The sequence below is a fragment of the Antechinus flavipes genome, chromosome 3 (genome assembly GCF_016432865.1).
Source record: "Antechinus flavipes isolate AdamAnt ecotype Samford, QLD, Australia chromosome 3, AdamAnt_v2, whole genome shotgun sequence".
Taxonomy (NCBI): Eukaryota; Metazoa; Chordata; class Mammalia; order Dasyuromorphia; family Dasyuridae; genus Antechinus; species Antechinus flavipes.
This window is the reverse complement of record NC_067400.1, coordinates 571,825,707-571,853,193: the sequence shown is the minus strand read 5'-3', so window position 1 is coordinate 571,853,193 and position 27,487 is coordinate 571,825,707. Positions and strand designations below refer to the sequence as shown.

At 38.4% G+C, this 27,487-nt stretch overlaps 1 protein-coding gene across 4 annotated transcripts; it reads left to right on the top strand.

Moving 5' to 3' along the window:
- On the top strand, positions 1 to 26,991 carry LOC127555558 (zinc finger and SCAN domain-containing protein 20-like). 4 transcript variants are annotated; one of them, XM_051987945.1, is made up of 8 exons: positions 1 to 91; positions 2,761 to 3,272; positions 6,823 to 7,018; positions 10,112 to 10,188; positions 11,061 to 11,172; positions 19,057 to 19,752; positions 21,162 to 21,653; positions 24,477 to 26,991. In XM_051987945.1, the coding sequence occupies exons 2-8, from the start codon at positions 2,871 to 2,873 to the stop codon at positions 25,736 to 25,738; spliced, it is 3,237 nt and encodes a 1,078-aa protein (XP_051843905.1). In that variant the 5' UTR covers positions 1 to 91; positions 2,761 to 2,870; the 3' UTR covers positions 25,739 to 26,991. The 4 variants fall into 4 exon arrangements, with proteins under 4 accessions (XP_051843905.1, XP_051843907.1, XP_051843904.1 ...); XM_051987947.1 differs by lacking the exon at positions 10,112 to 10,188 and adding an exon at positions 8,924 to 9,000 and having other exon boundaries at positions 21,165 to 21,653; XM_051987944.1 differs by lacking the exon at positions 10,112 to 10,188 and adding an exon at positions 8,924 to 9,000.
- Positions 26,992 to 27,487: the final 496 nt, after the last annotated feature.

The window sequence follows — 27,487 nt, the reverse complement described above, 5'->3', positions numbered from 1 at the left end:
GAATGCGAGCTGCGGGGGGAGGGGAGGCTCGCGCCCATCCTAGGGTAGAGGGTGGGCCGGAGACGCCCTGCTCGGGAGCCCCTGGGCAGAGGTAGGATTGCCGGAGTGCGGAGAGGACGTGAGGAAAGGGGGAGGGGGGCGTGACATCCTGAGGGAGGACGCGGGAGGGTCCGTGAGAGGGGAGGGAAGCGAAGGGTTGTGACAGCGGGGGAGGTGCAGGGAGCGGAATGGGTGGGGGGAGACCCCGGAGTCGAAAGGAACTGAGGAGCCTGACGTGCCGAAGAGGATGAGGTGGGAGGGGGCAGAGGAAGGACCGAGGGGCCGTGGCTTCCTGGGAGAGGGAGGCTGTGAGATGCTGAGGGAGGACGGTGTCCCGGGGGATCTGACATTCTGGGGCAGCGTAGGAGGGGCGAAGGGTGGGGAGGGGGAGGTCTGTGAAATGGGAAGGACTGGAGGAGAAGAGGTCAGGGAAGGGACGGAGGGGGACCCGACGAATGAGAGTAAAAAAGCAGGGAGTAGAGGGGGGAAGGAGAAGGAGGGAGGAGCAACGAGATAGTGGACAGCTAATAAATAGATGGTCTGGGTCAGAGAGGAACTGAAAGATCGGAAAAGGATGGAAAAATGTGTGTGTGTCTGTGTGTCTGTATGTATTTGTGTCTGTCTGTATGTAAGTAGCATCAGGTGAGGAGCCTCCTTTACTCCTTCTGTGTGTATGTGTCTAGATGTCTGTGTGTGACTGTGATAATGGGGGGGGTAAAGAAGGGAAGAATAATGGGAGCAGGCAGGGGGGACAGGGGCTTGACAAAGGGGCAGGAGAGAGGGTCAGAGGGAACACGAAGAGTAGATTAGAAGAGATGGATCAGAGGTAGGATGGGGGGGCAAGCTGAGACAAAGCTGTATTGAGAGACAGGCAAAAGAAAGAGAAAAGAACAGTAAAGTGGAGAGAGTGAGAGGGCTAAGGAAGAATGGGACTTAGAGGGACACAGAAGAATCAGAAGGGGAAATAGAGGAATGGAGATGAATAGGTGGAGAGAAGGGGCTAATGTGGAGACAAGGGGTAGTGAGAGCCTTAGGATTTCGGATATAAAGAGGTTTTAGACAAGGCTAGAGTCATGGGCCAAAGAAGTCGGGGAAGAGGAATATGATAGGGAGTCAGTCCTAGGGCCTCAATGTCAAGGATCAGATAATAATTGTAAAAGCACAGTGCCCGACACATACTAGGCACCAAATAAATGCTTGCTTTTTCCTCTTATTCTTTGAAGAAGTGCAGGGACTCTTTAGATAATGACATATAGCAAAGTTTCTTAAACTGTGGGTCTTATAATTAATTGTAGGGGGTCATGAAATTATAGTTTATTATCAGTAAATGTTTGATTTATATACTTATTTTAGATTTCTCTATACTTGTGGTCATATGAAAATTTCTCAGGTGAAAAGGGATCACAAGTAGAAAAAGTTTAAGAAGTTTTGATATATAACATATGGACAAGTGTGTTCAGGTTTGTCTCTCCCTTATCCTGTATGTTTGTGTATATATACCTGATTGGATGAGTGCCCATTGAAGAAATCAAAAGGCTTTTTGATTATGCCATATTAAGTTTAAGATTTGTTAGAGTACAGCCAAATCCCATGGGTTGGCTCTGGACAAGAGAAATACATCCTTGTCTTTTATGAACCATTAGTTAAATGAAGAAAAGTGATAGCTCTTATACTAGCACTTGGTCATCTTTAATCCAAAGAATGATTGAGTAGGCAAATTCAATCTAGAGATTCTTGGAGGGAATTTAAGTAACACTTTCAGATCTTGGTAACCAGCCTCCGATACTTTAGTACTATCACTCTCTTCAGGAGATTTAGGGCCAATGAGGAACTTGTGGAAGTGGAGGCTTTTTTAGTTCAGATTTTTATGGCCCATAACATCTGGAATTTGTGGAACTGGACTAGCTTTTGACATGGATTTGAGTTGAGCAGTGGTTTGGCTGATTACATTTGACTGTTTCATTGCTATCAGAATTCTTTTGATAAAGGGGGAGAAAAGGCCATGATTATTTTCTAGTAATGAAAGATTTGTGATTTCTGCTTCATAACTGAATTGGGTGAAGAGCTTTCATGCACCAAATCTGCCATGTAATCTATGATTCCTGCTTCCTAAGACCACAGAAATCTATACTGCCCAGTCCCTTTGCTGCAACATCACTGGTTGGCTATGATTCTGTACTTGCTAAGTATGGTCCATTGGGAAACAGCATGTCAAAATGTCACTGTCAGAATGCTAAAAGTTTTGACATGTTAATCTGAGCTCAGTTTTTGTGGGATTAATTTTATGCTGCAGTAAAATTCCCTCTGTCGCTTTGGAAGGCAGAGTTCACCCTGGACATCTATGCCTCACCTGCTGATAGCTTTTCTTACTGTATGTAGCATGATTGAAAACACTGTACTTCCTCATGAATAAATTCTGTTTTCAGACTCATACAAATCCTTCTGCTCTCTTTTGAAAAGAGGCCTGCCACTGCCCTTTCTGGGTTTGGTGTCAGACTATGATCTAGCTTCCTCGTTTGTGGATGAGGGGGCCTCACATATAAAGCATTCCTGGTGAAAGAAAGATTGGCTCGCAGGCACATGGGAGCGACTTTTGACTGTCATTGAGGAAAGAAAGGTGGACTATATAGAAAACTTTTATTCTTTGAATGCCAGGTTAGATGAGGCAGAGTAAGGCTGCTTGATCTTTTCTGTTCACATCCTTTATGTCTCTGTTCCCAGGGACCAGGGGGAGAAACCCCTCTTACAGGTGTCCACCTGGAAGTGATAAGGCAAACAAGAAGACTGAAAAGTAGGAGATCTACCTAGGTTGGAACTCACCACACTCTACCATGGCCACCACCCTTGAGTCCCCAGTTCAGTCTCCAATAGAGCAGGAGGGACTCCTCATAGTGAAATTAGAAGAAGATTCTTCCTGGAAACAAGAATCTTCTCTTTGGGGAGATGAACTTGATCTTGAGATCTCTCGTCAGCGCTTCCGGCAATTTCAATATCAGGAGGAATCTGGACCCCACCAAGCTTTTAGCCAGCTCTGGGAGCTTTGTTGTCGGTGGTTGAGGCCAGAAGTACGTATGAAAGAGCAGATCTTAGAGCTTCTGGTGCTGGAACAGTTCCTGAATATCTTACCCAGAGAGATCCAAAGTTGGGTTCGAGAACATCACCCAGAGAGTGGTGAGGAGGCTGTTGCTTTGGTGGAGGATTGGCATGAAAATCCTAGGAGATCACGACAGCAGGTAAGGAAAAAGAATGAAGTGATTTTGTTAAATGCAGTAATTGGCTTGGTTAAAAAAAATTTTTTTTTGGTGGGGGTAGGGAGTCCAGGCCTCTGATTTCATTGGTGTAAGTAGCATCAGTTGAGGAACCTCCTTCAATCAATGCAGATTGGCAAATATTTGACAATCTACACATTTAGAGGGCTGTTTGGGGGCATAGAAAGATGAAGAGATTTGCTCAGAGTCACACAATCTGTATTTGTCAAAGAAGAGACTTGAACCCTGGTCATTCTATGAGAACAAGTGTCTAACCTCTATAACAACCACCTTGCTGCTTCTCAGGTAAAAGGACAATGGTTCTGTTATTCTTACTGGTTCATTCTCTGCCAGGTGCACCTCTCTAGTTTCCTTACTCTCCTATTTTCTTAGTCTCTCATTTTTTTGGCCTGCCTCTTTCCAGTTTTTGTTTCTTATATTTCTTCATTTCACTTCGATATCACAATAAAAAAGTATTACAATTCTAATGCCCTTGACTACTTAGCTCATAGTCCACATCAGCTGACCAAAATTTTCGACTTGAGTTTATAATCTTTCAAAATTCTCTTTTAGTAGAGAAACTTCAGGAACAAAATTAAGACCATTGGACACAAATTTCCCAGGAAACTCCATTTTTACAATGAAAGTCAGTGGAGAAAAAAATAGAATTCTAATTGCAGAAATACATTTTATGTCTCCTGGAATGCATTTAATTTAGCGGATGCCAGCACTGTAAATGGTCTGGTCACAAGTCTGATGGAAGTTGCAGTCTATTTTAGGAAGTTTGAAAGATAGAATATTTCTTTTATTCCTGATCATATGATTTACACAGTTACACATGCTAACATATACATATATATTTACACAGTTGCTAAAATTAACAATTGCAATATTGGACTCTAAAGGACAGAGTACCAGATCATGTAATACTCCGTGAGCTGTGGAAGAAAAGGAAGTAGCAATTTCTGATTCTTGGCATATAGGGTTAAGTCCTTAAATGAGTTGTACTAGTACTTGCTTTCTCTATCACCCATTTATTTCCTCCCTCCAGGAGGAATTTCCCTTTCCTACCAATAAGCATGCTGAAAAGCCTTGTCCTGCCACCACGTGCAGAGTTCACTAAGAGCTTTATTTTTCCATAGTTGTTGCCTGGATATTAACAATTATTTCTCTTTTCAAATTCTCTGAAAGAACTTTTCCATTGAAGGACATACTTCTCCCTTCAGATCTGGGGGGTATATGGCCCTTAGGTAAGAACTGAAGTTCTGATTCTAATGATTTTTGCTCCTTCCCTCCTGGCTGATAATTTGTTTCTTCTTTGATACAGTTACAACAGATCATGTATCATAGGAATGTCTATAGCTCTCAGTGTATATTTAGAGATACTTTGTTATTCTAGTTCACCTGTGTATCAGAAGAAAGTGAACCTTGATAGGGGCTCCTGAGCCCCCTCCTCTCATTTTTAAACTTTTATAATCATATAATCCATAATAGCATTAACAACATTCTTCAAAATTCTGTGACACAAACACTTATGATGATCATACTAAATCTTATTTTCTGATTGGTTATACTTAATGATCATTAGCCTTTGTTAATTTCTAATAGGTGTTCATGTTATAATAGCCAGCATTTATTTAGTTTCTTTAAGGTTTGCAAAATACTTTGTGTATTTTCTCATTTTATTCTCACTACAACCCCATTTTTACAGATGCGAAAATTGAGATAGAAATTAAGTGTCCCAGAGTCACACAACTAGAATCTGATGTAGAATCTGAACTCACATATTCTTGATTCTTAAGCCTAGCACTCTGTCCATTATACTATCTGTTTTTCTAATGACCACCAGAATGCCTTTGGCCTTTCTTCTTACCCAGTAGTAAAGCTGAGGATTTCCATGTTTTCTTGCTTATGCTTCCTTGGAATAACCTGGTCTTGGAGTCTCTTGGACCCAATTCACACTTAATTCCTCTTGTATTAACACAGACACAGAATCTCTGAGATGGAAGAAGCTTCTACTTTTGAGACATAGTTTTGGTCAACCTTCACCTGAATAGGAATCATTTCTATAAAAATCAGACAAGTGGTCATCCAGAGCCTCCTTGAGAACTTTTGAGGCAGCCCATTCCACTGTAGGAGTGTTCATTTTCCCTATTAGGACGTTTTCTTTTGCACCGTGTCAAGTCTCTTGAGCTGGGGCATGCACTTGGAAATAGATACTGGGGGGGTGGAGGATAGGGGTAAGAGTGATGTTTTGTTGAGCCAGGCAAGGAAAATATTATTTAACTCTAAGTTAAAACTTATGAAAATTTGAACATCAAGTAGAGTATCAGCTTCTTCAAAGCAGACTTCTTGGAAGGTTGCAGACATTTCAGTGAGGCTGTTGCTCAGAACATTCAGAAGTTGGCCTTCTGAAATGATCCATGACACAGTTTTTTAAGGATAGGGACATAGAATTAAAGTTAGAAGGTCCTTAGGGGTCATCCAGCCCAAGCACCTCATTTTACAGAAAAAGAAACTGAGGCTTAGAGAAGTGCAGTGATTGATCATAGGACTCAGGATACTCAGGACTTGATATATCACACAGGTGTCTTTGAGGCACAAAAACCTGAGCCCAGGTCCTCTGAGGCCAAATGTAGCAAGGTTTTAACATGAGTAGACAACCCTCCTAGTGTCCTCTGTCTTGGGCAGTTTTTGTCCTTTGAAGTTTTGTCCTGAATTGGATGTTTGGTATTTAGACCTCCGATTTAGAGCTAGTTTAGTCTGTAAATAGTCTGTATATCTGTAAATGATGTGGCTTGGGCTCAAAGGCAGCATGAGACAGTAAAGAGAACACAGAAGCTGAGTCAGAAGATCTGTTTATTGGCTGGCTTTAATTCTGGTGACTTGGAGAAGATCAGCATCCACATCTGTAAAACAGGAATGATGTTTCTACTTCCTGCCCCACTAAGAATGCTCTGAGGAAAATATTGTGTAGTATGAAAAGCTGTTTGGGATGGTAAAACCAAGGAGCTGAATTTTTGGTGTCTTGAAGATAACTTCCAAAGATGATTCCAGAAATGTTCTGAACAAAGGCTGCATGGTTGCCGTAAGTGAATTGGGATAGACAGTAATTCAGAGGACTGAGGAGACCATTGAATTTCATGGAATCTCAGAGTTAAATCCTAGAACCTGGGTTCAAATCCTTTACTACTTATTATTAGCTTATCATTTGTTGTGGAATAATCCCCTTAGACTCAGAGTGATCTGGAGTATGCCCCTTAACCTTTCTAGACTGGTGTTACTGAATGTATAAAAAGAGAATGCGGGGCTAGATGGGCTCTAAGCCCCTTTCAGCTTTAGATGACTATAACATATAGTAATATACAAATCCTGCTGAGTTTTGTTTTGTTTTTAAACTTCAGACTTAGGATATTTAGCCATGTTCCATATAAACTGATTTTGGCTTGAATCAGAAATATTAGCACTACTTGCTTGGGGTTATACTCCCAAGCAGAGATTTGTTAAATGATGATAATTAGAAATTTTCCTACAGATTACTACCAATGCACATGGAAAGGAAGTGGCCTCGAAGGAGTCTAAGCCTTTGGGAACAGGGAAGGATTCAGAGATAGCGCCCATGGACTGCCAGTTTAAGGGACAAACCCAGAAAAAGCTGCTGCAGGATTCCTGCCTGGGGCTGCCTGAGCAGTGCCAGCTCAAGGAGGAACCAAGGCCTCTTAAAGAGAATGGTGAGAACTATGGCATTGTGGAAAAGGAGAACTCTACCTAAGGAGTTTGGATATCAGCAAGTGGGTGGTAACATTTTAAATATACATATATAAATATGTATAGATATATACACATATACATATATATGCATTTTTATGTTTTGTATGATTATACATGTATAACCCTTATCAACTTGCTTGCCTTCTCAATGAGGGAGGAAAGAAAAAAGGGGCAGGAGAGAATTTGGAATTCAAAATTGTAAAAAGAAAAAATTAAAGTCAAAAATTGTTTTTGCATGTAATTGGAAAAATAACATTTTAAAATTAAAAAAAATTTCAATTATATGTAAAAGAGTTTAACTTTTTTTTTTAATTTTGAGTTCCATATTCTCTTCTTCCCCCTCTTTCCTGCCCTTTCATTGAGAAGGCAAACAATTTGATATAAGTTATACTTATGCAGTTGTGCAATACATATTTTCATATTAGTCATGTTGTGAAGAAAACAAGGATCAAAAAGAAAGGAAGAAATGAAAGAAAGAAAAAAAAAAACCCAAACCTACACATCCAAGAAAAGTAAAGGAAGTTAAAAAAAAAAGTAAAAAAATTGGTTTGCATTTAAATTTCCATCAGTTCTGTCTCTGATGGTAGATTGCATTTTTAAACATTCATTCTTTGGAATTGTCTTGAAGTACTGTATTGCTGAGAATAGCTAATTCACAGTTGATAATCCTTACAATATTGCTTTTACTGTATGCATGGTCTCCTGGTTCTGCTTACTTCATTTTTTATTAGTTCATGTAGTTTTTTCTGAAAGCATTCTTCTTGTCATTTCTTATAGCACAATAGTATTCCATCATAGTCATATCACAACTTTTTCATTCATTCCCCAATTGATGCATTTTTTCTTAATTTTCTGTTTTTTCCCCACCACAAAAATAATTGCAATAAATATTTTTGTATGAATAGATCCTTTTTCCTTTTCAAAAAATTTCTTTGGGATATAGATCTAAAAGTAATATTTCTGGTTCAAAGAATATGCAGTTTTTTTTTTTCATCTCTTTGGCATATTCCAAATTATTTTCCAGAATGATTGGATCAGTTCACAAACCATGCATCAATGTCCCTATTTTTTTTTTTTTTACATCCCTCCAATATTTGTCATTGTTCTTTTCTTTCATATTAGCCATTCTGATAAATGTGAAGTAGTACCTTAGAGTTGTTTTATTTTACATTTCTCTAATCAGTAGTGATTTGTAGAGATTTTTCAAATGAGTATAAATAGGTTTGATTTCTTCTTCAGAAAACTGCCTGTTAATATCTTTTAACCATTTAATCAATTGGGGAATAACTTGTATTTTTATAAGTTCTCTATATATTGTGAGAAATGAAGCCTTTATCAGAAAAAAATTGTTGTAAAATTATTTTCCCCAGTGTTCTGCTTTTTTTCTAATCTTAATTGTGATGGTTTTCTTTGTGCAAAATCTTTTAAATTAATGTAATCCAAATCATCCATTTTATATCCCATAATAGTGAGTGGTAACATTGTAGAAGTTTTAATAGATATAAACACTTAGTTAAGCCATTGGATACCAGTGTACTCTGGATCTTGAGTATACCTGTCATGTTCGTTGCTTTGTCTCAAATTAATATTGGATTCAGGATTTTTCCTCTCTCTCTATCTATTTTTTTCAGTTCTCAAATTGTATCTGAAGCTATACTACAGTAAGTTCCCATTCATTTGTCTAAGGTTCCTTTGTTAGTCATCAACAAGATGGGTATATGCTCTCACAAAGTTATTTGCCAGCCCTCAAACATAGGAGCAGCAACAGATATTAGGAAAAGTTGGTCATTGTGTTTTGAAGATGTGTAGATTGTGGGCACTTGAGAAAGCAACTGATCCTTATATATTTTTATTCTTCTCTTTAGCTGTCCTTGCTCCCCGGGTTCCTGCTCTGCCTAAGATGGGTAGTGTTGGTGACTGGGAGATGGCAGCTGCGTCCCAGGTAAGTTGTAGTTTGTTCTTTCTTCTCTTGAGATCGGATCTATTCTCATATTGGGTTCCAGTGCTCTTCCTTCCCCCACACCTCTTCTTTTCTTTGTAGGGCAGTTACCTATCTTAGGTTCATGTTGGAGAGTCTTGCCTATGCTACAGAATGAGACTTCTTAAGCTTTTCCACTTGTGACTCCTTTTCATCCAAGAAATTTTTATATGACCCTGGACATATAGGCATATAAATCAAACATTTAGTGATAACGAATCATAATTTCATGACCTTTACATTCAGTTATGAGACTGAATCGTAGTTTAAGTATTTGGGTGGTATAGATCACTTTCCCCATCCTTTGGTCTACTTTCTCTTTCACATTGCCTCTTTTGGCACAGACCCCATCCTTGGGAAACCTTAAGTTCCTTTTGTGATTTTTCTTGATCTGTGGTGATTTGTAGAGATTTTTCAAATGAGTATAAATAGGTTTGATTTCTTCTTCAGAAAACTGCCTGTTAATATCTTTTAACCATTTAATCAATTGGGGAATAACTTGTATTTTTATAAGTTCTCTATATATTGTGAGAAATGAAGCCTTTATCAGAAAAAAATTGTTGTAAAATTATTTTCCCCAGTGTTCTGCTTTTTTTCTAATCTTAATTGTGATGGTTTTCTTTGTGCAAAATCTTTTAAATTAATGTAATCCAAATCATCCATTTTATATCCCATAATAGTGAGTGGTAACATTGTAGAAGTTTTAATAGATATAAACACTTAGTTAAGCCATTGGATACCAGTGTACTCTGGATCTTGAGTATACCTGTCATGTTCGTTGCTTTGTCTCAAATTAATATTGGATTCAGGATTTTTCCTCTCTCTCTATCTATTTTTTCAGTTCTCAAATTGTATCTGAAGCTATACTACAGTAAGTTCCCATTCATTTGTCTAAGGTTCCTTTGTTAGTCATCAACAAGATGGGTATATGCTCTCACAAAGTTATTTGCCAGCCCTCAAACATAGGAGCAGCAACAGATATTAGGAAAAGTTGGTCATTGTGTTTTGAAGATGTGTAGATTGTGGGCACTTGAGAAAGCAACTGATCCTTATATATTTTTATTCTTCTCTTTAGCTGTCCTTGCTCCCCGGGTTCCTGCTCTGCCTAAGATGGGTAGTGTTGGTGACTGGGAGATGGCAGCTGCGTCCCAGGTAAGTTGTAGTTTGTTCTTTCTTCTCTTGAGATCGGATCTACTCTCATATTGGGTTCCAGTGCTCTTCCTTCCCACACCTCTTCTTTTCTTTGTAGGGCAGTTACCTATCTTAGGTTCATGTTGGAGAGTCTTGCCTATGCTACAGAATGAGACTTCTTAAGCTTTTCCACTTGTGACTCCTTTTCATCCAAGAAATTTTTATATGACCCTGGACATATAGGCATATAAATCAAACATTTAGTGATAACGAATCATAATTTCATGACCTTTACATTCAGTTATGAGACTGAATCGTAGTTTAAGTATTTGGGTGGTATAGATCACTTTCCCCATCCTTTGGTCTACTTTCTCTTTCACATTGCCTCTTTTGGCACAGACCCCATCCTTGGGAAACCTTAAGTTCCTTTTGTGATTTTTCTTGATCTGTGGTGTGAAGACTGAGTTAGCACTCTGGATGCCTTAGAATCAGCCAGAGTCAGGATAAACAAAAGTCCTTGGTCTTTATTCTTGGTCTTTAGGGGTAGAAGAGAACAGGCTAGACACAGGATTTCCATGACCTTCCTTCTCTTCGTCCACTGTCAAAGTGACTCTGGCTTGTCTTACTTCACCCCCTAATCCCTTTCCACAGTTCTCTGTATACACCAAAAAATTGAACCAGCACAAAGTAGTAGGAAAGGCCATTTTCCAAGCATATGCTAATAGAGTATTGTCCAATCCATAATTAGCCTTAAGTGCTTGGTTGTCCGAACCTGTCAACTCAGAGTTTCAGCCCTTTACACTGTGGACCTTAGCTCTCTTTGTTATGCCAACTGGGCAGAGCAATTTTCTATGCGTTATAGCTCCTGACTGGGGGCTGTTGGGTTATTCCAGGTAACAGATGAAGATGCATCATTGTACTTCTCTGCAATCAATGGGAACCCTTCTCAGAAGACTGTCTGCAAGAATACCACAAGAGAGAGTTATGGAAATGAGCTTTCACTGGGTAAGGACTGAGTTCTTTTGTAATTGAGAAGCCATATAATTCTAGTGCATTTTGTTCTCTGATAGTTCTTTGGGTGGCCATTGTATGAAATCCAGGGCCTGTGTTGATGAGGATTGTGACCCCACCATATTCCTTCCAAAGGAGAGGTTCATATCTAACATTGTTGCAAAGTGCCCATTTTTGGGATTGCCTTAGATCAATGAATCACTGAGAAGAACCAAATCTGTCATACTTGGTCATCACACATTCTTGCTGTTACTGTGTACAATGTATTCCTGGTTCTGCTTTTTTTGCTCAGCATCAGTTCATATAAAATTTCTAAAATCAGTTTGTTCATCATTCTGTATAGAACAATAATATTCCATTACTTTTATATACCATAACTTATTCAGTCATTCCCCAACTGGTGGGCATGTATCCATTTTCAATTCTTTGCCATCACACAAAGAGCTGCTACAAATTTTTTTTTGCATGTATGGGTCCTTTTTCCTGTTTTATGATTTTTTTGGGATACAGATTCAGTCATCACATTTTGATAGCTCTTTGGGCATAGTTTCAAATTGCTCTTCAGAATGGTTGAATCATTTCACAACTCCACCAATAATATATCAGTGTCCCAGTTTTTCCATATCCCCTCCAACATTTATCATTATCTTTTCCTGTCATCTTAGCCAATCTGAAAGATATGAGGTTGTACTTCAGAGTTGCTCTAATTTGCATTTCTCTAATCCATAGTGATTTAAAGCATTTTTTCATATGGCTATGGATGACTTTAATTTCTTCATCTAAAAATTGTCTGTTCACATCCTTTGACTTTATCAGTTGGGGAATGACTACAAGAAACTCTTGAGAGACATTGTCACTTTCCTTGCAGAAAACCAGGCATTTGCTTAAGTTACCAAGTTAATATATTATCAGTTATCCAAGCTATCTGGTTTGGATTAAATAAAGATCAGTGATATAGAAAAAAGGATCCAGAAATATGACCAGTCATTGCAATCCTTCCAGAAAAAGGAAATGAGTTTATTAGTCTGGCATCATTTGATCTTAAATGAACTCTTGGTATCACCTCTTCTCTTTCCAAGTGCTTCTAAGTCATTCTTTAATAATATTTCATATCATTTTCAGATTAGTATGCTCTCTAAGTCTTTAAGATTCCAGGAGCAGACTTGCTCAATTGAGATATTAACCAGTAAGTTAATGTCTTTCTTTGTTTACATGGTGTCAGTTTATCGAATTGAGGTTTCTTGCTTTTTTCTTTTTCCTAGCCCAGGTGACTATTCTCCAAGAGTTTGTCACAAGAAACTATTTAACCCAACCCTCACTTAAGAATCCTCTCTACTTTCTTTCTTTGCACTTTTTCAAACCTTCACCTAGATGTCCTCTCTTTCTTTTTCAGTTTCTCTGGTTTGGGCCATTCTGAACTCCAGACATGACTCTCCATCTGCTTATTCTGCCAGCACCTCCCACCATCTTATTCTCTTTTGTACCAAGTTCACTTTTTTTCTTCTCTATTTAACTGGGGGTCCATGTGTCATTCAGATTTCTCAGTGCAAAATCTTAATGCATCGTTGACTATATTATATTTAAGTAATGTCTCTCTTTGTCACTGTGCCATATTTCTTCAGATTTCTTGAGAGCAAGGAGGATCTTGGGTTATCTCATCTCCTCTTGTCTCATTTTATCTATATCTTCACTAATCCAGTGCATTATTCTATTTGAGGGCACTAGACTGGGGTTCTTAACTTGAGACATATTTGGCAGCTTTAGCGCAGTGCCAGCAAGATAGTAAAGTATAAAAAATATACTTTAAATATTTATCAATTGACTATGAATTTCTTAAATTTTTTTTTTTTACTACATTCCAATATAATTTGTTTCCTCTTAAAATCCCATGTACTTAATGCATTTAAAAACTTTCTGAGAAAGATTAGTCCACAGGCTTCACCAGACTGCTGAAGGGATTCAGAACACAAAAATGATTAAGAGCCCCTGGACTAGAGGCAAGAATAATCTAAAAATAATTTCCATTTTGCCTTGAGACGTGTTAATTGCCCCTGGACTAGAGGCAAGAATAATCTAAAAATAATTTCCATTTTGCCTTGAGACATGTTAATGTTTGAATAAAGAGGCATCTGGAGGGGCTGCTAAGTGATTTTTAAGGATTTTTCTAGTTAGTTCTAAGCCTTCTGCATCCTAATCTAAATTTTGCTTCCCATTGCCTCATGTTTATTTTTGGTGGTGATAGGAGGCTGCCTGGGTCCTCTGCCTTCCTCCTCCCGCCTGACCTTCTCCATCTCTTTTCCTAAGCAGCTTAATAGTACAGCAAATAGAATGCTGGGCCTGGAATTTGAAAGACTTGAGTTCAAATCTAGCTTTTAATATTAGTTCTGTGACCTTGGATAAATCACTTTATCTTTGCCTTAATTTCTTCAGTTGTAAAATGGGGATAATAATAGTAGTTACATCAGGGTTGTTGAGAATATATAAAATAAGCTATGTATGTATTACAGTTGTTAAAGTACTGCATACATATTATCATCATCATCATCTTTTCTAATGTATGGTTTGTGTTACTTAATAGGCAGATTCAGCTTTCTGACTAATTTACAGTTTAGCTTTACTAAAAGTTTTTGTATTAGGTGTTGGGGTTGCCAGGGATTTTCTCCATGCTTTTCTGTAAGAGGAATGAATTGACTGGGAGCCAAGTTGTAATTAGGAGATGCACCAGGGAGGTGCCTAGAGTGCTCTGGAGAGCCAAACTGTGGTTTGTCCAAAAAACTTAATGAAAAAATCCCTACAGAGCTACCTAAGTTCAGTTACTTCATTAACTATGGGCCACATTGATTGAAGAGGGATCATATCAAGAATTTGTAAAATTCTCATGCAGAAGGAATTATCAGGCTTAATAATATTTTCCTGTTAGAAGTTTCCTGACCAGTCCAAAGGCTTTTTTCTTGATCCTATAAAAGTCTGGTCCTTCCTGGCAGCTTCTTTCCTTCAGTGTTGACTACACCCTTGGCTAAGCATTAAATAAGCCTCTGGGCTACATGGTGTCACCTGGGATTGCTGCTTATTTTATGTTGCCTGCCTGCCTAGATGAGGTCCCCATCCCTGCCAGGCTGGATTCTCTCAGTCTGCCTGGGCTTTGGCTCATGAAAACTGGCCCAGGAACAACACTTTTTTTTTTTTTTTTTTTAAAGAGAGGAGGAGGCTCAAAAGATTGTTGCTGTTCAGGCCTGTGGTTTCATCATTGTAGGGAACTCCTATGATAAGGAAACTCCCTCCACCAGGAAATAAGGGACAACAACAAGCATTAAGCACTTTTTAATGTGCCAGGCACTGTGCTAAGCATTTTGCAATTATCATCTTATTTGATCTGTCCCAAAGCAGGTCAACTTCTTTTGTACAATTTCTGTTTAGAAAAATACCCTGGAGGGATGTGCTCAAGGTTACCAGATGATACAGAGGGGAAACCTGAACACAGACCTTCTTGACTCTGGGACTTCTCACTATTCTTTATGCCATACTGGCTCTCTTTAAAAAAAGTTAGGAGATGAAAACGCAAACAAACAGACAAAAAATCTGAAAATGAGCTATACACATTTTCATTTTAAAAATTGAGTGTTTTTTAAAAAAAAATAAGTAAAACTATTTTAAGGTTTTGTTACATTCCAGTGAGAATTGCCACACTTTGTTCACTTTGTGATATACAGAATATATTACAGTAATTAATTATCTCATTTGAGATTCATAACAACCCAGCGAAAAGTGGGTACTATTATTATCCCCTTTTCACAGTTGAGGAAACAGAAGCAAATAGAAAGTAAGTGATGTACCCGGGGTTCCACAGTTTTTAAGTGGCTGAGAATGTTTGAATTTAGATCTTCCTGACCCCAGGCTCAGCATTCTCTCCAATTTGTCATCAGCTGCCTCAAGAGGGATATGACATATTTATTCATAACTAGAATATAAAACTAAGCATATGTGTATTGTTTTTCGGTTGTTTCAATCATGTCCAATCCTTCATGACCCCATTTGTTTTGTGTGTGTGTGTGTGTGTGTTTTTTGGCAAAGATGCTGGAGAATCATGATTTGCCATTTTCTTCTCCAGCTGATTTTTCACATGAGGAAACTGAGATAAATGGAGTTAAATGCCTTGCCCATGGTCACAAATCTAGTAAGTGTCTGACACCAGAATTGAAATTAGAAAGATGAATTTTCCTGATTGCAGGCCTATGGCTTTATCCCCTGTATTCTCTCACTGCCTGATATGTGTATTAGGTAGAAAAATGTGCTCCACTGTGTCAAAGGGAAGAGGTTTCTGCTGACTGGGGCAGAGGACACTTGGAGAAGATTTTTCTTATTACTGCTGGGTGTGTAATGAAACAAAATTCGTAAATTTTTGCCCATTTCTCCAAGGAGAATCTGATAGCTATCTTTTTTTGTTATGTGCACTTGTCTGTCTTTTTTCCAGTATGTTTTGTTATGGTGAGAACATCAATGAGCCTGTAGTTCAGTTCCTTCAGTGGTGTGCTAAGTTGTTAACTGTTAGTAATTATAGATTAAGGGGACCATAAATTGTGAGTGGTCTGAGAACTGGAAGATTTTAAAGACTCCTTTTCTGTCACCATCCCTGCAAAAAGACACAGGATGCAAAACCCTTATTTAAATTTTTGCCCATTTTATGGGTCGCTATGGCCAAACCACCCTTCACCCTCATCATTTGGTAGCCAATCCTCTTGTTGTGGAGTCTCAAACTCTGCAGTTCATAGGAATGAAGTGGAATATTTAAAAATTTTCATCTTCATGGCTTATTAATAGATAAAACTGTAAGGTATTTTTTTGGTTTTAGGGAGCTTGTGAAAAAATCCCTAAGACATCTAGGACACTATGAATCAAGGAAGTCTGAGATCCTTCTCTATGAGTCTTAGACAAGACAAGCTAATCCTTGACCTGCAGATGTAGAGGCCTTTAATCAGATACCTTCTCTTGGGATCGAACTCATCAGAGCTTTTGCTGGAGCAGGGTTTATGCTGGCAGAAGCATAAAGGAACACTTTTACTCTTGATGTGCATATGATTAAAGAATTCATTCTGGGATCTGGAGCTTATGGAACTACATTTTTGCTTCCCTTCCCCCAAAACTGTTCCTCTTTATTAAGCAGATCTTTTCTTTGCTTAACTCTATTTCTTTTAAAAAAATGTTTTTATTAATGCATTTTTGTTTTTAACTATTGTCACCTTATAGGGATCCCTTCTTTTCCATGATTTCCTTCCTAATAAGAGAAAAAAAAGTTAAGAAAACCATTTGATATAGTAATCATGTTATCCAGAGTGTGTGAAACATCCCATATCCAGAGGTTACCACCTCTGTACCAAGAGAAAGGCAGTGTATTCACATATTAGTTATCTGCAATTGATATTGGTCATCATAGTTCTGAATTGTGTTGCCATCATTTATAGTATCATTGTGTATATTTTTCTTAAAGTTCTACTTTCTTTATTTTGTGTCAATTCATACAAGTCTTTCTACATTTGTCATATTTGTCCCTTGTAACAGAATAAAAATCCTTCCATTTGTCTACCATATCTGGTTTAACAATTTCTCAGTTAATGGGCACTTCTCTTATTTTTACATTTTTATCTTGCTTCAAAAATACTATTATGAGAATTTTTGGTCTTTACAAGAATTTTCTTTTTACCATTGACCTCTTTCCATTTCCCACCTTCTTCTGAAGACTTTATCTTATCATTCATATATATATATATATATATATATATTTAAATTTGGCTGCCTCTTTTAATTAGAAGCATCCAAGAAGCTTTTGTTAAGGCCCACTGGGTGCCAGATATTATTTTGGATGCTGGGGATATCAACTCAAAAACAAAACAGTTCCTGCCTTCAAGGAACTTCTATTCTGTTGAGATAGAATGATCTCTTTTAATTGTCTAGTTAATTTCTCTTGTTCTAACTTCTGTAATCCTAAATGTAGCCTCATTTAGACTCCTGGATCTCCCCTGACAGCATGCTTCTTAAAATTAACAAATCTGTTATTAGGGGTCCCCAAAATATCTGTTCCTTGTATATTGCAAAATGAAATATCATCAAACTTTGGTTAGCCATATATTCAAGAAGTAGAAGTTTCAGATAAATGGAATTTTATTTATCTCCATGACTCTGTCTTTTCAACTCTTGTTGAAAATATTTCAGAAATATGTATCTACTTTTTTCCTAGGAAAGTTGAGGAATGTACTTATAATAGAACCTTTCTTTTCTAACTAAATATCTTGGAGGACTTCAGAGTGATTCTTTGAGACATGAGTCATTACTATTGGGGTGGATAACAACCATGGGGTTAGTTGTGTCAGGCATTGGGCTAAGTGTGATGAAGCAAAGAAAGGCAGAAGGCAATCCCTGCTCTCAGGGAGCTCACAGTGTGTTAGAGGAGAAGATCTGAGAACAATTATGTAAAAACAAGCTATAAACAAGATAAATAGGAAATAATCAATAGAGGGAAGGTACTAGAATTAGGAGGTGCTGGGAAAGGCTTCCTGTAGAAAGTGGGAGTTGAGCTGAGACTTGGAGCAAACCAGGGCATCCAGGAGGTGGAAGATACCTCATTTTTTTTTTTTTTACCAGATTTCCAATAAAACTTTGTCTTTTTTGGTTTAAAAAGAATGCACTTAACATTTCTGCTTTTCTGCATTTTCACAACTCTGGTTGTGAGTTTTTTATGCTCTCACACATGATTAGTTTTTGTGTTGATGTATTAAATAGCTGAGAAAATGATATACTCTTTCCTATTTCCATTTAGTTTTCTCCAAAGTTCTATCATATTTAACTTTTCTAAATTCTATTCATATTCTTAACTTCTTTTTTCTTTATTTTTGTTTAAATTCACCTAGTTTTAGGAGATTTGAGGTCACCCATTGATATAGAATTTGAATTATATCTATCTATCCTTACATAGATAGATATATAATTTATATTACTTCATTGTCTACAGTATGTCTACAGTCTTTTTAAAAAGTGAAATGCTCAGAAAAAGAATGTGTAATTGAAAGTTCCAGCTAAGCAGTTACTAAGTTTAATTAACAAAATTTAAAGAATCATACAATTTTAGAGTTGGAAGGGACTTCAGAGTTGAGGATAGTTAGGCTCAGAGAGGCTCTTGACCTTCCCAAGATCATGCAACTAATTAGTGGCAGAACCAGCTTTGGGCCCTGAGGATTCCAGATTAAGAGCTGGCGGAGATGTCAAAAACCCTCAGCTCTACAGGAAACTGTGAAACTAAGGGAGGTTGCCTTGGTAAGGGTCAGGCCAAGGAGTGCCCAGGCAGGATTCAGACCCAGATTGTCCTGACTTGAGACCCTGTACTGGTCCTGGTTGCCCCTCCTTGTCTTCCAGCTTCTGGCCCAGGGTTCTGTCTCCTGCTTCACATGGAGATTTTGCTACAGTTGTTCTAAGGAACTTTTCTTTTCCTCATTCCCCTGAGGCCAAATGTGCTCTTGCTTGCCTTGGCAGTGTGGTTAACATGGAGATGTGACCTGGGTTTGAATCCTTCCTCTGATCCATTCTGGCTCTGTGACCTTGGGAAGATCACTTAACTTCTCAGCCTCATTTTTCTCTTTGTCACAAAGGATACTGTGAACCAGGAATTGTCTAACATGGTTTTTGTGAGGTTTAAATGAAAACATATATAAACCTTAAAGCACTTTGATACATGTCACCTATTTTCATCAACATCACCATCGTCATTATTCCAATGGGGTCATATTCTAGTTGCTTTTTTCAGGGAAAGGGACTAAACTTTGGGAAAGTTTAGGAACCTACACAAACCATCATTTCTCCTTTTTGCCTCCCTGTGAACTGGATTTCCAGTTTTGAAGTCTAGCAGCATCTCCTGGCCAGAGCAAGGAAGAGAGCCATGTGTACCAAACCTTCTGCACTCTGGGAAAAGAGAGAACCCTGCAGATCATAGTACACGTGAAGAACAAGTGAGACTAGGGCAAACATCCTCTGTGAAGGAAGGAAAATCCTGGGAAGAACAGGAACAGTGGGATATGGAGGACATGAGGGTTACTGGAGTGCACTGGGGCTATGAGGAAACAAAGACTTTCCTTGCAATCCTTGGTGAGTCTCCATTTTCTGAAAAACTTCGGACCTGCCATCAGAACCGCCCTGTGTACCGGGCCATCTCTGAGAGATTGAGAGAACGGGGTTTCCTGCGAACCCTAGAGCAATGCCGGTATAGGATCAAAAATCTTTTAAGAAATTATAGGAAAGCTAAGAGCAGCCATCCCCCTGGCACTTGCCCTTTCTATGAGGAATTGGACACTCTGGTGAAGGCTCGGACTGCTGTCAGAGCCACAGGCATCTCAGAGAAGGCTTCAAGCCTCCCCAGGTTGGGGGATAGTGATGCTGAGACAGAAGAGCAGGAAGAAAGGAACTGGGAACATGAGACAACTACTGAGGCTACCACAGCTGAAGACTGTAAAAGGAATGAGATGGTCATTGGAGAGCCAATCCAGCGACCCAAGATGTCTAGTGGCTCAGCCTTTTTCCAAAGTCGTGTTGGTAAGAATCTGTTAGGGTCCTGGTACCTATCCTTACCCTCAATTTCTTCATCTGCTGTCCTGTCTCCCCCCTTGTGGTCCCTCCCAAATTAACTCATATACATTCAGAACAAAGGGTGTGGGGTGGCAAAGCAAGAGTAATGATGAGTCAGTGAAATCTGAGGTGTTAAAATTGGAGACCTTTAGAGCTGAAAGGGACCCTAAAGATTATCTTTCAGATTGCACACTGAGGTTAAAGACCATGTTTTATCTAAATGGTTTTTTTTCCCCCACCACCTTGTATGGTTCTCTACACACATTATATAGTAATATAAATGTTTCATAAATGTTTTTTGAATTGGATTTAGGATTGACACTTCATTTTATACTTGTGGGAACTGAGGCTTTGAGAAGTTGTCACTGGTTCAACATTGCCTAACTATAATTAATATCTTCTAGAAGTTTAGAATAAAAAAATCAACATGGATTTAAACAACAATAAACATATACAGTGTAGACTAGTATTCTTCAACCTGATGACCCTGGAGTGCCATGAATAAAAGTACTGAAGAGGCTTTTTGGATCAGTAAGCTAAATTCTCCCAACATAGATAGTATGCTGGAGCAATGGGATCAGGTACCATTCAATTCAGTGAACATTTATTAAATGCACATGTATTTGTATATGTATGTATATAATATATGTAAAATACATACATGCATGTATGTAGATATAAATACACACATCTATATATGATGCTGTTTCTGGCTCATATATATATGTGTGCATGTATTTGTCAGGTACTGTACTAGGAATAGAAGTACAAAGAATGAAGCAATTGCTACTTAAAGTATACATTCTGCTAGGGAAATTTACAGCATATGTATATTTGACCTGCTTCTCTGGGGTCCCAAATTCTGATCTTAGAAGGGCTCCTTTAATTGGGGGAAGCAGGTCTGAGGGGGCAACAGTTTTGACCTCATTGCCATTGATGCTCCTTTAGTGGAAGAATCATTGGGCTTGGATCCTGGGCTTGACTGTATTGCTGGCTGTTGGACCTTGGAATGGTTATAGCATCCTTCTTGGCTTCAGTTTCCTCATCTTTAAAATGGAATCTTAGAACTGGAAGGGATCTTGAAGGGAAGCTAGTCTGAAGCACCCCTTCTGAAGCATGAATTCCCTTTGCAACTTTCTTGACAAGTAATCATCTTACCCCTAGTGAAAGACCTTTTATAGAGTAGAATGCATTTATTGGTTAATTTCTCAGGTCCCATCCCAACTCTAAAGTGCTAATTCTTTTGTCTTTCCCTCGTTGTCTCACTTTCTTCAAATTTCTCATATGTTCAACTGGCCTTTATCCCTAGGCCACCAGGAACCAACCAGAATGACCCTTTGTTAATTTAAGAGCTCTAAAACCTTCTCTTCTGGTAGCAGGTGTGCACTGGAGCTATGAAGAAACCAAGATTTTCCTTGCCATTCTTGGTGAATCTCCATTCTCCAAAAAACTTCAGACCTGTCACCAGAATAGCCAAGTATATCGTGCCATTGCTGAGCGTCTGCGCCAACGGGGTTTCCTCCGGACACTAGAACAGTGTCGCTACAGGTTCAAAAACCTCCTACGAAGTTACCGGAAAGCTAAAAGCAGTCAGCCCCCAGGGGTTTGCCCCTTTTATGAAGAACTGGACACTCTCATGCGTGCACGAGCAGTTCTCAGAAATGCCCACCTCTCAGAAAGGCCAGGAAGGATAGATGCTGAAGAACTGGACCAAAGGACTTGGAGACAGGAGGAGGAGGAGGAAGAGGAGGAAGAAGAGGAGGAGGAGGAGGAAGAGGAGGAAGCAATCAAAGAGGATGAGGGCAGTGATGTGCCAGCCCAGCATTTTAAAACCCTTGATACTGCAGCTCCATTTAAAAGCTGCATTGGTAAGCTCCCCATCCATTGGGCAGACATGTGACTTGGCCTAATGGAAATAGCATTAGCTTGAGAATCTAAAGCTTAGAAGCCTCATTCCAGCTATGCTAATCACTATGACTTTGAGCTCTTGTCACTGCCTCCATCTCCCCAAATGTTAAATAAGTGTGCTTTCTGCCTTAGAAAAAGCCCTTCCCTGTAACTGTTGGGAGACGAGACAGCAAGCTGTAGAGGATAGCATCCCAGACATAGAAAGAGTCATGGTCAGATTCCATTTCAGATACTTTCTAGTCATGGAATCCAGACTGAATCACTTTAAGTTTCTGTGTGTCTGTTTTCTTATCTATAAAATGAGGGAATTGAACTTAATGTCCTCTTTTGTCCCTTCTCTCTCTAAATCCATGATCCTGTAATCTCTAGGCCCTCAGACTTTTCCTGTTTTCTCAGTCCATTATTCCTGTAATCATCTTTTCCATACAATCAGTCCTCTCAGCAGTGTAGTCCCCTCTCCCCTTCAGTTATATGTTCCATTGTTCTTCCTCTGTTCCTGCCCTGATGCCTCTCATTGTAGTCTCACCTTCACCATCTGTCTTCTTTCCTTTTCCCAAGCTGCTGACCATTCTCAAAGGAAGTCTTGAAGCTGTGCAAGAAATGATTATAAATTTCTCCCATCTAACCTCAGCCGTCTCACTGTGTGGCACACCTTTTATTCATTTCTAATGAACTTTCCACCATACTCCCAAGGAGAGCAGTTCAAAGCCTTTGTTTTAGCCCCCAACTCCACCCTACTTCCCTTTGTCTTAGCCACTGACATTGTCTTCTATTTTACAGAGAAATTTTAAGGCCATCTGTCATAGGCAACCTGTTCTCCTTTCCACCTTAAAACTTTTGTAGTTATTCATCTTGTACTCTTTTCCTTCACTTATCCATAAATTTCACTCATACTCAATTCCATCCTTTCTCATGTTTCCCCCACATCCATTCACTATCCCTATATTTTGACTTTTTCTCCTGTACTTAAAATGAACCTCAGATCTCTCCTGAGAGAGATGTGTCTGACTATATATATATATATATATGTGTGTGTGTGTGTGTGTGTGTGTGTGTGCGCACGCGCGCATATATTTGTCAGGTACTGTGCTAGGAACAGAAGTACAAAGAATGAAGCAATTGCTACTTAAAGTATACATTCTGCTAGGGAAATTTACAGCATATGTATCTTTGACCTGCTTCTCTGGGGTCTTCCCATTCAGTCAAATACTCTCTAAAGTTGTCCTGTTTTTTTACTGCTAAATGTATAGAAGTCTTAACTCTTCTGTCTGTACTTCCTCTTAAAATTCCACAATCTTGCTTCTATCCCTAATGAAAATACTCTTTTCAAAGTCACCAATGACCTTTAATTGCCAGTCTTGGTGTCCTTTTCTTGGCCGTAATTCTCTTATACCATTCAGCAGCACTTGATCTTATTGACTCCTTGATATTATTTCTTTCTTCCTCAGTTTTTAGAATGCTGTTTGTTTTTCTCCTAGAACTTTTCCCTTTAGGGCTGCATCTTCTTTGTCTCTTCTGACTCATCTTTATTATTCCTTAACTCTCTCCACAAGCTCTTGGGAGCTCATTCACTCTCATGACTTTAATAGGGAAATCATCTCTGCTGATGATTCCCAAGTCCACAAGTCCAGTTCTTATAGTTTTCCTGAGCTTCATTCCGATATTTTCAGCTGCCTGAATCATGCCTCTTTCACCTAGTAAGACACCAGCCAGTCAGAGAACAAGAGCCTTCAGGGTTCTGACGGTCATGACTTTTATTAACCTAAATTAGCAAATGTGATCATAGAATTAAGAGGGCATTTAAGAGTTTTTTTTCAAAAGGAATTGGTTGGATCCTGGAATGGAACTTGTGCTAATACCTTTCCAGAGGGCCCCATGCTTAGCAGTTTTCTAGGCATTTTCCTTCTGATCTGTGTAGACTAATCATTGGCAAAGAGGCTGAGATTTAGCTGAGGAAAGTTCTTCGATTAGATCTCCTTATGAATGATATCTCTTAGTCTCTTAAGCAAAGTTATTTCCTCATTCCCTGGCCTAGTATGATTTTCCAAGTTCAGCCAAGGAGCAAATTCAGGCTGATTTAGAAATTTGAATACACAGAAGAACAGTTTATCAAAAACTATACAAAAGACATAGAAGACATAATCTTTGTCCCTGAAGTGCTTAAAAATTTGTTTTTGAAAATGAACTTTTACATGTTTATCTGAAAATTTTTATTGACCTTTTATTTTTTATAAAATGTATATTTTCTTTTTCTTTTTTTTTTTTACCTCAATAGTATTTTATTTTTCCAAATACACATAAAGATAATTTTCAGTATTCATTTTTGTAAGAATCTTTTTGTGTGTGTGTTCCAAATTTTTTCTCTCTTCCCTCCCTTATTTACTTTCTCCCCAAGACACCAAACAGTCTGATAGGTTAAACATGTATAATCCTTTTAAACATTCCATATTTGTCATGTTACATCACTTACATATCACCATATACCCTTACTCTTTCCTACTCTCATAGAGTTATCTCTTATGACAAAGAAAAAAAGAGAGGAGAAAAATAATTTAGCAAAACTAAAAGGTACATAACCCAAGTTTGGCATTATATAGGCAATGTTGTACACCTGTAGTCCTCAGTGAGTGAGGACTCACAAAGCCTTACTCTTTAAAGAAGGGAGGTTACAATTAAACTAACATCTCTAGTTTAATTTTAATTTTTTCCTTCTTCATGTATTTCCTTATAGCTCCCTATTTCTTTATTCACTATCATAATACATTTCTATTCCTTCTTTTCAGGTCTGGACCTGAAGTGTGAGAATGAAGAACAGAATTTAAAGCAGGATGTTTCTAAGGAGCTGCATAAGACATCATCAAAACATTTTGAAGAAGATGGTCACCAGTCTGTTTGGGGAAAAGACAGTGAAGATGAATATGAATCATCAAGACAGTATGAAAGTTCTTCAGAGGAACAGTGGGAGAAATGTTCTGAAGAGGATTTAGAAAAACTAATAGATCATCAGGGACTGTACCTAGCAGAAAAACCCTACAAATGCAATACATGTGTGAAAAGTTTCAGTCGGAGCTCTCATTTTATTGCACATCAACGAATCCACACTGGTGAAAAACCCTACAAATGTCTCGAATGTGGGAAAAGCTTCAGTGACCGTTCTAACCTCAATACTCATCAGAGAATCCATACTGGAGAGAAACCTTACAAATGTCTTGAATGTGGAAAAAGTTTTAGTGATCATTCAAACCTAGTTACTCATCAGAGAATCCACACAGGAGAAAAACCTTATAAATGTAGTGAGTGTTGGAAAAGCTTCAACCAGAGTTCAAACCTTATTAAACATCAGAGAATCCACATGGGAGGAAATACTGATAGATTTAGTGAACATGGAATAAGCTTTGCTAACAATCCATCTTTGAGGGCACACTTGAAAAACCACATTGGGGAGAAGATCTCTGAGCAGCTTGAAGGAGAAAACAATTTCAGTATGAACTTAACTTGTTCTGGGCCCCAGGGAACTGACTCTGGAGAAAAACCCTTTGAATGTCATGAATGTGGAAGAAGCTTCAGTAAGAGCTCAGCCCTTACTAGTCACCAAAGAATTCATACAGGGGAGAAACCTTATGAATGTGCAGAATGTGGGAAAAGCTTCAGTAAAAGCTCAACCCTTACTAACCATCAAAGAGTCCACACAGGTGAAAAACCATATAAATGTGTTGATTGTGGGAAATGCTTCAGTGAACGTTCAAAGCTTATCACTCATCAGAGAGTTCACACGGGAGAGAAACCCTATAAATGTATGGAGTGTGGCAAAAACTTCCGTGATCGTTCCAACCTCATTACTCACCATAGAATTCACACAGGAGAGAAACCATATAGATGTGGTGAGTGTGGGAAATGTTTCAACCAGAGCTCAAGCCTTATTATACACCAGAGAATCCATACTGGAGAGAAACCCTACAAATGTACTGAGTGTGGAAAAGACTTCAACAATAGTTCGCACTTCAGTGCCCACCGGAGAACACACACTGGGCGTAAAGTTATATAGGAGAGAAAAAACAAGGCTTTTATTTTATTTTTCGAGCATCATATATTTGCTAGAAAAGTGCTTTTTAAAGCTTTAGGCTCAGTTCATCCCAGGGAAACAATACTGGTATAAAGGCAAACAACTTGGAGATGAATAGTTGAATATTAAAACACATTTCACAAAAACAATTTGCTTTTGTGTTGGGGGAAAACACAACAACTCACAAACATATTTCTTAGGCCAATCTTGCCTTGGCTAATGAAAAATGTTGGAGCTAAACAAGTAACTTTGCAATTAGACCAATGAATTATTGGTCTAATACAGACAAGCCATTATTAGTATGGGAACTTTCTCACCCATTTCAGGAATCATGTATAGAATTGAAGCAATAAAAAAAATTACTATATTATCATAGATTTCTGAATTTCAGCAAACCTAAAGCACTTAACTGAAAACATTTCAACCTCATATTACAACCTTACAAGACAAATATAAATTTTTTTCCTTCTATTTATAAATGGGAAAATAAATGATTAAAACAAATGTCTTGAATGTAGCTCAAACACAGTTAACACAACAGTGGAATACATAGAGGAGAAAAGCTTGTTAAATCTGATGAAAACATAGCTTTTAGTCTGAAGGGAAACAGCTCAGTAGGGAGATGAGTCTGGGGGGGACTCCTTTCCATGCTTGGTGCCATACTAGCAGACTCCTAGCTGAGTCATTATGGGGTGACTCAGGGGTTTTTTGTTTGTTTTTTAAACTGGTGGTGGTCGTGTTGTGTGAATTCAAATATTTCTTTAGAGTATGGGGGAAATGCTGATGGTGATATTACCTCATATTCTTCATGCCAACCTGTTTTGGAATTCTGCCCAGGAATGAAAATTATGCCTAATTATTTTACTTATCTTAATAAAGTAGAATTTAGTCGTTGTGATTGTCTTAAGATTATTAAGGCACAGATAAATAGTTGGTGGAGGATCACATTGATGTATTGTATGCAGATGGATTTCTCTATTCTTAATCTTCAACATTGCTGAGAGTCATTTCTTCACTATTAATGGAAATCTGTTGGAATCTTTGTGGTCTTGAACCATGTTGTAAATAAAGAAACTTATGTGATGGAAAATATGGAGTACCATCACCCAGAGTTTAGGGTGACTCAATTGTCTTACAAAATAACTGCTGATGGAACTGATAGGGAAAGGAAGCAGTCATTTATTAGATGACTAGCTTGAAATTCCCAGTGTATATTAAAAGGATTGTGAACCTCAGTCTTTTTTCTTGATTCCTAAGAAATGTCATTCTGAGACAATTTCTTATTCTTCTGGGGTCTCAAGGAAGGTTGGAATGTCCAGGGACTTTCACACAAGTACTGTTCCTAGAACATGGACAATGAGATGTCATTGCATACTTCTAGTGCCAGTGACTCACTTTGTCTTCAGTAGATGTTGGCGAGCTCTGGCAAGTTGAGATGTTTATACTGTGCCTTCAACTGTTCAGTATTTCACACAGGATAGGCTAGGGGTGCCAAGAATTCTGCTGCTAGAAGGCAAATAACTCCTAAAAGTTTAGAGCTTCATTGCCAGGTTTTGGAAAAATAGTTGACATATCTTTCAAATATTTCTTAAACCAACAGATTTTTTAAAAAAGAAGTTCAAACATTTTGCAGTAACAAAAGAAAATGATTATTTTCCACAGTGAATATGGTTGTTATTCCACACATCTTTAGAAGTTGGTAACAAATGAAATTTCAGAGGCTATTATTTG

Bases quoted from the DNA above. Each gene is read 5' to 3' on its own strand.
- LOC127555558 (XM_051987945.1), top strand. From the start codon at position 2,871: ATGGCCACCACCCTTGAGTCCCCAGTTCAGTCTCCAATAGAGCAGGAG. The intron at 7,019-10,111 runs GTGAGAACTATG...TCTTCTCTTTAG, and splicing joins AAGGCCTCTTAAAGAGAATG to CTGTCCTTGCTCCCCGGGTT. The intron at 19,753-21,161 runs GTAAGAATCTGT...CTCTTCTGGTAG, and splicing joins CTTTTTCCAAAGTCGTGTTG to CAGGTGTGCACTGGAGCTAT.